At 39.9% G+C, this 12171-nt stretch overlaps 1 protein-coding gene across 1 annotated transcript; it reads right to left on the minus strand.

The window, feature by feature from the left end:
* Nucleotides 1–2665: 2665 nt before the first annotated feature.
* LOC114651577 (zinc finger protein 570-like) lies at nt 2666–11944 on the minus strand. Its single transcript, XM_028801402.2, has 2 exons — nt 11116–11944; nt 2666–4416 (listed from the first exon to the last, which is right to left on the minus strand). Exons 1-2 carry the CDS (start codon nt 11723–11725, stop codon nt 3272–3274), a joined length of 1755 nt encoding a protein of 584 aa, XP_028657235.1. The 5' UTR covers nt 11726–11944; the 3' UTR covers nt 2666–3271.
* Nucleotides 11945–12171: the final 227 nt, after the last annotated feature.

Consider the following 12171-nt stretch of genomic DNA (forward strand, 5'->3'; position numbering starts at 1 on the left):
GATTTGAAGGGGGTGAATATGTATGTAATCATTTATTTTGTGTTTAATATTTGGAATTACAGTAATCCCTCGCTATATCGCGCTTCGCCTTTCACGGCTTCACTCCATCGCGGATTTTATATGTAAGCATATTTAAATATATATCGCGGATTTTTCGCTGCTTCGCGGGTTTCTGCGGACAATGGGTCTTTTAATTTCTGGTACATGCTTCCTCAGTTGGTTTGCCCAGTTGATTTCATACAAGGGACGCTATTGGCAGATGGCTGAGAAGCTACCCAGCTTACTTTTCTCCCTCTCTTGCGCTGACTTTCTCTGATCCTGACGTAGGGGGATTGAGCAGGGGGGCTGTTCGCACACCTAGACGATACGGACGCTCGTCTAAAAATGCTGAAAGATTATCTTCACGTTGCTATCTTTTGTGCAGCTGCTTCCTGAAACGACATGCTGCACGGTGCTTCGCATACTTAAAAGCTCGAAGGGCACGTATTGATTTTTGATTGAAAAACAAACTCTGTCTCACTTTGTCTGATCCTGACGGAGGGGGTGTGAGCTGCCGCCTTCAACAGTTTTGTGCCGCGGTGCTTCACATACTTAAAAGCCAAACAGCCCTATTGATTTGTTTGCTTTTCTCTCTATCTCTGCGACAGTCACTGCTCCTGACACGCACTCCTTTGAAGAGGAAGATATGTTTGCATTCTTTTAATTGTGAGACTGAACTGTCATCTCTGTCTTGTCATGGAGCACAGTTTAAACTTTTGAAAAAGAGACAAATGTTTGTTTGCAGTGTTTGAATAACGTTCCTGTCTCTCTACAACCTCCTGTGTTTCTGCGCAAATCTGTGACCCAAGCATGACAATATAAAAATAACCATATAAACATATGGCTTCTACTTCGCGGATTTTCTTATTTCGCGGGTGGCTCTGGAACGCAACCCCCGCGATGGAGGAGGGATTACTGTATTTACTTCACTTTGTAGAGGTCAGTTTTTACGTTGACATTAAACAGTCTTCCTCTCTTGATCAGTGTCAAATATCAAATGGCAAAACTTCTAAGGAAATAAATACTTTTTATAGGCACTTTATATGAACAGGAAAAAATCCTTTTTTTATATGTTGGTCTTATATTTGCTTAACAAGTCTAGCTTCATTATTGCTTTAGATGGTTATTCTGAGTGCAGTTACCTTCTGATAATTCTGTTATTTTTTCCCACAAACCTTAAATAACTCTATGTAGAGAAATCCATTATGATTTTGAGTTATATTAACAATAAAATGTGAAAATTTCCAAAGGGGTGAACACTTATGAGCTCATTTATTTTGGGTTTTATATTTGTAATTAATTTAGACACTAGAGATCTGTTTTCACTTTGACATTATTGAGTCTTTTTCGATTGAAAGCGTCAAAAAAGCCAAATTCAGTCCGCTGTCATTCAGTGTTGTTTTTATAGGCACTGTAGCTATTCTGAAAGTAGGTGTATTTTTCATTTGTATTTACGTCATTAAAGAGTGAAGACATTTTTTGTGTTAAATATTTCTGTAACATTAACTTATTTTTTTAAATAACAGTAACAACAGAATGCACTGCATGTATTAATAGAGCATATGAAATGCTGCACATGTTTTTTAAATGCCATTCTGTTAAAATAATAGAATTACTATTATTATTATAAATATGTAATATCATTTACTGTTGAATTCTGCTTGGTACTTGCAGTATTTGTATATTGTATTGAGGGTTACTTGTGTTCTGTTCTGTGTATTATATTGTATTGACCCCCTTTTTTTGACACCCCGACCTACCTGGAAAGGGGTCTTTCACTGAACTGACTTTCCTAAGGTTTCTTCCATTGTTTTTCTATTCTTTTTAGAGAGTCAAGGCTGGGGGGGCTGTCAAAAGGCAGGGCCTGTTAAAGCCCATTGTAGCACTTCTTGTGTGATTTTGGGCTGTATAAAAATAAATTGTATTGTATGGAATTCAAAACTATTCCATACACAATAAACTGTTCCATACACAAAATCACTATGAGGCCATTTTAAGTTTCAAAGCTGTGACTGTATTCTGTATTTATATATTTATGTCCTGTATGTACTTGTCTCAGGCAGGCTAAATAGGTGACAGTATGTACCCCTTGATGAAGTGAATATAATTAAAAGTATGTATGCCTGCCTTCTCTATGGGTACACTTCATTTAAAAATGTGCATGTGTTTGTTGTAAAGAGATTGTTTAATTATTGTTTAATTATTTTTACTACTACTAATATTAAATTATTTATCTGTGCCAGTTTTCTAATAAGGAACTCCAGGACCCTTCCAAACAAGAAGTAATGAACACCCCCCACCCCGCCAATAAGCATCACTTTCTTGATGAAACACTGCAATACATTTGTAAAGTTTCCCATCAGTGAGACTGCATTTGTTGTGACATGTCTACAATTTCTTTCTCCTTTTTACAATACAATGTATTTTTCTATAGCCGAAAATCACACAAGGAGTGTCGCAATGGGTTTTAACAGGCCCTGCCTTTTGACAGCCACCCAGCCTTGACTCTCTAAGAAGACAAGGAAAGCCTCCCAAAAAAAAAAACCCTAGTAGGGGGAAAAAATGTAAGAAACCTTAGTAAAGGTAGTTCAAAGAGGTAGGTTGGGTATGCAGTGGGAGTCAAAAAAAGAGGGTCAATACAATACAATACAATACACAGAACAGAACACAAGTAATCCTCAATACAATATAATAGTGCAATAGAAATATTACAAGCACAGAGCAGAATTCAACAGGAGATGATATCACAGAATAGGATTTGGAATTGTTTAGAGTCATGGAGACCTCGGCCATCAAGCTGCCTCCCCCATTTGGCCATTCCACAGCTGAATCAGCGCTGGGCCAACCAATCCGATGAAAGGACCTCTCTACCCGACGATTCCTGCGATCCTCCATCAGGGATGACTTTACCTTAGGCAGGCAAAACAACTTGGCAGGTGGGCCGTGGCACCAAGTGCCACATTTGAGTACCAAGAAAAGAAACAGAAAAGTTGAGGGTTAGTAACAAATTCTAACTATCACATTACTTTTGTTTTAGTGTTAATAACTAACAACAGAGATGCAGTCTGCACAGTTAATCAGCAGCTCTAGTCAGGGTGTGCTAAACTGAAGTAGTGAGTCTTCAGCCGGGATTTAAAAAGCTGAGACCAAAGGGGCATCTCTTATAGTAGCAGTAGTGTCTAATGAAATTTAGGCTTCTCAGTCTGAGCATTGTCTTTGTAAATTTACTTTCCTAATACCGTTGTTCTCCCATGTGAATTTTCTGGTGATATCGAAGATGCTGAAACATTCTGAAAGTGTCTCCACATTCAACGCACTGGTATTGCTTGTCCCCCGCGTGTACTCTCTGGTGGTGTTTAAGGTTCACGTTTTGGTTGAATGCCTTCCCACATTCTGTACACTGGTAAGGTTTCTCCTGTGTGTGGATTCTTTGGTGCATTTTAAGGCTGCAAGCCCATTTGAAAGTCTTTCCACATTCACTGCAATTGAATGGCTTGTCTCTAGTGTGAATTTTCTGGTGACTACTGAGGTGCCCAGCCTGGTTAAATGTCTTGCCACATTCTATACACTGGTACGGTTTTTCTCCCGTGTGAATTCTTTGGTGAATTTTAAGGCTACAAGCCCACTTGAAAGTCTTTCCACATTCGGTGCAATTGAATGGCTTGTCCCTAGTGTGAATTTTCTGGTGACTTCTAAGGTGCCCAGCTTGATTAAACGTTTTTCCACATTCAGCGCACTTATACGGTTTTTCTCCTGTGTGAATTCTCTGGTGGATTTTAAGGCTGCCAGTCCACCTGAACATTTTCCCACATTCAGTACACTGGTATGGTTCATCTATTGAGTGACTTCTCCTGTGTTTCCTGATGAGATATACATTACCCATAGTGTCTGAGCAATCATCAGAGGTATGCTGCATGTCAAGAAAATGAACTTGTTGTAGCCTTTCCACACCTCCCATCTGCATACAGTCCTTTCTGATTTTAAAGGGGGAATTCTCTTCAACAGGTCCACAGTTCTGTCGGGCCAAAAGCTGATGCCTTTCTTTAACAGCACTCACAGGAAATGTATCTTTCACTATGCAATCCACAGCAACTTTTGGCCTTGATGAAAGTTCTACCTCTGAGCTCTCTTCTTTCACATTCACACATTCTTTATTAATGCTGGTGGCTTTCTGTTCCACGTCATTGTCTGAAACCACATCGATGTCCACTGGAGTATCCTCTTGGACAGTATTACGCAAAACCAACTCAGAGTCTTCCTCTTCTGTTTTAAAGCCGGGATCTGCGCCAGACTGTACGTTTACACCACCCAAATCTGAACGTCTCAGTCCGAAGTGAGTCCTGCCATTTGCAGCATGAAAAGTGGTCTCCGGATGGACTGTGTGAAAAGACAACAAAATAGGACATTTTCATGTGAGTCACCGATACACTTACCACATAATAAAAACAACATGGGGAGAACATGCAAACTGCACAAAGATAACAATTAAGCATGAATTTGAACCCAGCAAGCTGGATACACAAGGCAACAGTACTAACCACCGTGCTTCCATGCTGTAGCATCTGGATTAAATACTGAAACTATGGAACTACAAGTTTAACGGACTAAATTGTGAAACTCTGAACCAATGCCTAACATAAAAAGCATTCGAGTCAGAATTGAGTGAGCTACAGTCAGCACATCAAATGAAAATCTTATGTTGGATGGATGCCAGGATTAAAACACTTTTACAGGTATGTCAGAGATCAGTGGAAAAACAGCAAACATGCAAATCTGCGCATGGAAAAGAAAACAGGAAATGTTATTTTTCTCTCACTGTATCTGTGTCTTAAAGGTGATGTCTTTGTGTATGGACTTGTTTGTGAACTGTGTGTAATGAGAGAGGCTGCCCCTTTTAGGAATATTAGCCAGAGTGCTGTGCTCTTCAACCCAATGGGTGAGTGAATACCAGCTCTGCCCCCACAACACTGCATTGGATTAAACTGGTTTGACAATGCATGCATATTGTGCTAGGACGGCTGGGGCCCTTGCCCAGCTGGGATGCCACTCTGATAGAAGGACCGAGGTAGAGGACATGTACATGGCAATACCTCCCCCTGGATTACATCGGGTCCACAGGTTTGGAGCTTAGAAGCTCAACCCTTCTGGAGCCCGTTGTCACCACCAGGGGGTGCCTGGACAGTTCCAGAGCCCTGGACTGCAGCACTTCCACCACCAGGGCTGTGGAGTCGGAGTCCAGGTGTCAGAGTCAGAGAAAATGTTGGGTACCTGGAGTCGGGTTCAGAGTCAGCAAAAATGTACCGATTTCGACTCCTAATAAATTTAAATTGTAATGAAAAAAAAAATACAGCAAGTTCAAATGTCCCATTTCAAAAACAATAGTCATAATTAAGCACTTCTCTAATGTAAGAATAAAGCCCAGTGGATACTTCTGTTACTACTATTGTGAAGTTGAGCTGAGCTATTATACAACTTGACATTCACATATTGTAATCTGGATTATGGTACATTACAAAAAGTGTTTTCATTTTATTTCAGATATAATGTGTTTAACAAGTTCATTTGGGTGTAAACAAGTGTAATGGCATAGGTGTAGGTGTGTGCTATGGCCTGGTGTGTGTTCAGGGGTTCTTGTCTTTTGCTTAAACTGGCCAATAAGGTAGAGAGTCAGCTTCCTAGCCAGTAGTTCTGTGGTTAAATGACATGTATGTTGCCTTCCTTCAATCAACATGATGTGATGGATGGCCTACAGCTCAATCTGGCCGACACACCCAGGATGCTAGATGGCGACTTCCCTGCAGCCTAGAGGTGCCCCAGATTCCCGCAGGGCATCATGGGAGATGGAGTTTGGCTTCACAACCATGCTGGGTACCGTGGGTGCCGCCGTGTGATGCTGCAGGGAGACGTGGGGATTTTCATTTCCCATATAGCCCGGAAGTACTTCTGTTCTTCAGTCCATGTGACTTGGGAGTACTTCTGGGCTGAAGAAAAATGTAATTCTCCATCTGACCCGGAAGTGCTGACAAGTCACGTGAACAGAAGAGGAGAAGCACTTCCGGGTCAAGGTGTATATAAAGGACTGGTGGAGACCCAGCAAGTGAGCCGGAGTTGGGAGGGAGTGTGACAGAGCTGCTGGGAGGAGAGGAGGAAATTTATTATATTGATTTGTGGTGTATTTGGTGGATGTGGTGCTTTGGAGGCACTATATTTAAGAAGAATATTAAAATCTGCTTAGTGCTTTTAAACTTGTGTCCAGAGCATCTGTCTGTTGGGTTTCATGGGGCAACATCGCCCTCTATTGTCCACAATGGAAAATACAGTGCATCCGGAAAGTATTCACAGCGTATCACTTTTTCCACATTTTGTTATGTTATAGCCTTATTCCAAAATGGATTAAATTCATTTTTTTCCTCAGAATTCTACACACAACACCCCATAATGAAAATGTGAAAAAAAGTTTACTTTAGGTTTTTGCAAATTTATTAAAAATAAAAAAATTGAGAAAGCACATGTACATAAGTATTCACAGCCTTTGCTCAATACTTTGTCGATGCACCTTTGGCAGTACTGTAATTGTTGGAGGGAATGACGCTGATCACAACAATATTCTGTCATCATTTAACTCAGTTGGAATCACCATTAATTTTACTGAATCAGCCCACAATCTAAGAGTTATCTTTGACTCTAGCATGTCATTTAAAGCGCACATTACAAAGTTGTCCAAATCATGTTTCTTCCATGTTAAAAATGTTGGGAAATTAAGGCGCTTTCTAAATAAACAGGATTCTGAGAAATTAATTCATGCATTTATTTCTAGTAGGATTGACTACTGCAATGCGGTGTTCACTGGATGTTCAAACTGTTCTTTATACAGCCTCCAGTTAATCCAAAATGCTGCTGCAGGAATTATTACAAGAACAAGAAAATACGAACACATAATTCCATTTCTTAAATCCTTACACTGGCTCCCGGTTAAGTTTAGGGCAGATTTCAAAATCCTCCTTTTAACATATAAAGCATTAAATGGCCAAGGTCTGGCTTACTTGTCTGAACTTATCATGACTTACAAACCAGAGCGCACATTAAGATCTCAAGATGCTGGTCTGCTTATGATTCCAAGGATTAATGAAATAACAATAGGAGGTTGAGCTTTTAGTTACAGGGCCCCTAAACTGTGGAATGGTCTGCCTGCTACTATAAGAGATGCCCCTTCGGTCTCAGCTTTTAGATCCCGGCTGAAGACTCACTACTTCAGTTTAGCACACCCTGACTAGAGCTGCTGATTAACAACAGAGATGCAGTCTGCACAGTTAGTCATTAGCACTAAAACATAAGTAACATGATAGTTAGAATTTGTTACTAACTCTCACCTCTTCTATTTCTCTTCTTGGTACTCAAATGTGGCACTTGGTGCCACGGCTCACCTGCCAAGTTGTTTTGCCTGCCTAAGGAAAAGTCATCCCTGATGGAGGATCGCAGGAATTGTGGGTTAGAGGGGTCCTTTCATCGGATTGGCTGGCCCAGCACTGGCCAAATGGTGGTGGCAGCTTGATGGCTGAGGTCTCCAGGACTCTAAACAAATCCAAATCATATTATGTGATATCATCTACTGTTAAATTCTGGTCCGTACTTGTAAAATTTTTATTTTTATACTGTATTTAGGATTTGTTCTGTTCTGTGTATTGTATTGTATTGTATTGTATTGACCCCCTTCTTTTTGACACCCACTGCACGCCCCAACCTACCTGGAAAGGGGTCTCTCTTTGAACTGCCTTTCCCAAGGTTTCTTCCATTTTTTCCCTACAATGGTGTTTTTGGGAGTTTTTCCTCATCTTCTTAGAGAGTTAAGGCTGGGGGGGCTGTCAAGAGGCAGGGCCTGTGAAAGCCCATTGCGGCACTCCTTGTGTGATTTTGGGCTATACAAAAATAAACTGTACTGTATTGAATTGTATCCTACTCCGTTGGGCACTTGCACAAGGCCCTTAACCTGAAAATTAATCCAGGGGTGCTTTACAAAGCCTAACCCTGCATGTTGACTTCCAAAGGCCTTGCAAAAAGACAATTTCCCTTTGGGAATTAATACAGTGTACCAAATACTAAAATAAATTCAACATCCCCAGTTGTTCGTTTTTTGAGTGAATGTGGGTGTTTTTGACCTCACAAACCAAAGACAGGCTTAATAATTAACATGCCAGTAGCCGCTCCCCATCAGCACTCACTGTCATTTGTACCTGTATCTGCACTGCTTGTCACTAATGTCAGTATTCGGATACAATTAAGGGAGCAAATCCCATAGAAAAGGGTAATTTAAAAAGAATATAATAATAATAAAACAAAGTTAAAGATTTGAAGCTATGGCAAAAAAATATTTCTGAATTACTTTTACATGTAAGTATCATCCTTGTGACTTTTTAAAATGCAAAATAAAAGAAGAAAAAGGTCTAGATAATTAAGCAATAAGGCTGACAAACTGATTTGTGAAATTGGTTGGATTAAAAACCTGCAGGTACAGAGGGTCCCCAAGACTGAACCAGAGAACACCTAGTAGTGAGCAGACAGTCTCAAGTTCACTCATTTGAACAAATGTCTGTTTTAAATCAAATTCTTACCTTTATTAGGCAAGTATTTTCCATGCAGGTTCCATATTTTAGTGCCAATCCAGAAAATACAAAACTGTTTAAGCTTAAAAGAAGCAATTAAGGATTGGGATTTTAAACAATGATAATCAATGACAGGCAGAGAAGGCACAGTGCAGATAACACTAAATGCCCAAAGGCTGCACCTACTGCGGAGGCATACTCACCGATGTACTCTTTACTAAATAACGGCTGTAGTAGTAGGGTGTTGTACCATGTTAGCCATTATGGATGCAATGAGTGGACAAGCAAAATGACATCTTTTATTGGCTAACTGAACAGATTACAATATGCAAGCTTTGGAGGCAACTCAGGCAGTTTGTAATACAGAAAGAAACTGGAGTTCCCTGCATTTATACAGACACTAGGACAGAGACAGCATCAGAAAACCCTTACGTGGGTCATCTTCAAAAATGAACAGACCTACAGTAAATAACCAGAATACCATCATGCTGCTGAAGACAATCTTAAAAAGCAAGATTAAAAAAATCCCCATATAGTCTACCTATGTTTGCTGCTTTCGAATAAACAGACATGGAAATTAGGAAATAACAGCTTGATTAATTAAAGTAGGAGTCAAATGATAAAAACATGTGGCCATGGTGGGCTACAGTAGGGGTTGCCAAGTCCGGTCATGCAGGACCACTGTGGCTGCAGGTTTTCATTCTAACCCTTTTTTAATGAGTGCCCAGTTTGTGCTGCTTATTAACTTGTTGTGAATTCATTTTAATAGTGAATATCGTTTCTTTCTCTCTAATAAATAAACTGACTCTTTCAAATGTTTGTCCCTGTGATTTGTTAATTGTCATAGCAAAAGCTATTCTAACAGGAAACTGCAAACATTTTAATACGAATGGTATATCAAGATCTCCTTTGGTTAGGGTTAGGGTTAGGGTTATCCCCTGAAGATGTACCACATTACCTTTCTTGTCACCTGTTAAAATTTTACATGTCAGAATTTTTCAACCAATTTTGAATACAACTAATCTTGTCCCATTGCATTGCCCATCACTCAGACATAAATTATGCAATAACATTACAATACATCCTTCTTTCAACAGCAATTTGTGTGGTGGAAGACCGGATGGTGTTAACGTTTGTAGATATGCTGCAGGATATTGTAAGCTGATGTTTTCATCTTACGCACCATCACCACCAACTGTTTTAGCGTAGTCTATTGATACACATTTAACCAATTTGCTATGTAACCAATCGACAATTTTCACGTTAATTCGTTTGACTTCATTGTTTCTTGCTGCTAGGATTGCCTGTGTACTCTTTTCTTCTCGAGATGAAATTCTTCAATAAGATTTGGACATAATAAGTCTTCTTTTATTGGGAAGTTAAAGTGAGGAAAACGTAAAAATTTATAAGAGCTGAGAGTGCTGGAACTGAGTCTGACAAAAGAATTCACACAAATGAGAGGTGAGAGAGGACAGCGGGCGTGGGCCGTGAACCGGAAATGGTGGAGAGGAGGGCAGGACTTGAAAAAAATCTCTTAGCAATAGTCTTGTCTTAGCTCAAAATTTTCTTTAATAATAGAGAGATATTCTAGTAAAAGTTTTTGCATAAAAATATAAATCTTGTGTATCCTTGATTGCAGAGTGACGTACAAAATGAAAAACTATATTAGGTAGGAAATACTGTATATTTTAAATAGGGAAAATAGTTGTGCATAATAAAACCCCAAAAAAGGATACATTTTATTTAAAAAAAAAAAAATGACTTGACAACTTTTTTGGGAAATTTCTGCACCACAAAACATTTCTATTGCCTGGAATCAAAGGCACAATTAAAATAACTCCTCTAAAATATACAAAAATAAGACAGGAGGCAAAAGTAAATGTCCGCTTTTAGTAGTTTGTTACACATACTTAGGCACCGTGGTTCGTCTGCTTGTTTGCTTTGAGTCATTTTAAAGTGTGCTTAGGTAAATTTGGCTTTATTAAATCTTTTTTTTTATTTTTGTGCTTCTACTTTAGAAGTCAAATTGCTAAAAAAAAAAAAGAATTTTTCCGTACATGAATCCGGTCAAGTACGCCATGTGTAAAAAAGCTATTGTATGCGTGTATAGTTTACTATTGCCATGAATCCTTAACGTTCTTCTGTTTTAATAATTCTCTCTAGAATTAAAATAAAGCGAATTACGCGCAAACGAAAATGTGCATAATGAAATATAAGAAGCAAAGTGGGGAAATTTTTATGTCGAAATAGCACACATGAAAATATAAATAATGAAAATATTCTTGCAGGGGACTCGTATTTCAGTCAAGGTTTGTTCCTGCCTTTTACACGTGTCGCCATCGGGTCAGACTCCGGCTATTGCGCCCAAATAATCAGGGTCATAAAACTTATGTTGAAATGAAGAATTTACTTATAATTAATGATGTGAATTGACTCGTGGTCACGCTCGCATACTCAGTGTTCAGCACAAACGCACCTTGATCTCTGCTTCTGCGGCTCCTCTTCATTTCACAGTTGCGGTAAGACCTCGGGGAGCTTGTGCTGAGATCGACTAAACTACAGTTGCTCTTCATCTCCGTGGAGTCTGACAGATCAGGCTCCTGTTTGCATCCACTAGTCAGACGCGTCGAACCGCCCGCCGTGACAGACTGTCCGTCTACAGCTCCAGGACCTCCGGAATCTTCACTAGGCTGCGACTGTCGTAGTATGATCCCGTCTGCACAAATCACATCTCGCCGCTTTGCTCCCAGGCTACTCCTAGACGTTTCAACACACTGCCGCAACCTTTCAATTATGGTTTCATATTCTGTTATTTTTGTTTGGAAATGTACAAATTTCCCTTTTATAAAGTCTTCAAATTCGATCATCAGTATTTGCATCGCTGCCTGCACTGCCCCATCCGCTACGAGGTACGCAAAGTCATCAAAGGCGTCTCCTGTCTTCCAAATGTCACTTTCTAGGTGAATCACTTCACTCCTCAACTCTCCCAGTTTGTCCAGGATAGTCCGGGAAGTCGCTTTCATGATACGCTCCATGTTACCGGCTAGCCTTTCCCTCATTGCCCGACATGTTTCTCTCGCGTCCATTTTATTCCATAAGATTCGCAGTGCGCTGATAGTTATTTTGTGCTTCAGCGCTCTCTGTTCAGTTACATATCCCCACACACTCTCCAACTTCCAGCAGCTGGGTGCGCGGGCACTTCTTTTGGTGCGAGGGCTTGATCGTGCACTTGAAACGCCTTTCTCTCGTCCTTCCAGTTACTGTGGCGCCCGTAAGTACCGGAAGTGTGTTCGCCACTGTCGCGACTCCGCTGCGGTCAAGTGAGTAGACTGCTGCAAAACGTTAAGCACCAGAATAGATGGAGCGCAAAAGTAGGTAACAATCCTAGATTATAAAGAAAGTTGTGAAAAACTCATGAATAGCGGGAAAACAATTATTAATTATTATGATATATAACTTTAATAAAATGTATGATTTAGATACAATGTTACAATTTATAAATGCTTCGTAATTATACACTGATCTCAAAAGC

This window comes from Erpetoichthys calabaricus, chromosome 5, assembly GCF_900747795.2.
Source record: "Erpetoichthys calabaricus chromosome 5, fErpCal1.3, whole genome shotgun sequence".
In the NCBI taxonomy this organism is placed as follows: domain Eukaryota; kingdom Metazoa; phylum Chordata; class Cladistia; order Polypteriformes; family Polypteridae; genus Erpetoichthys; species Erpetoichthys calabaricus.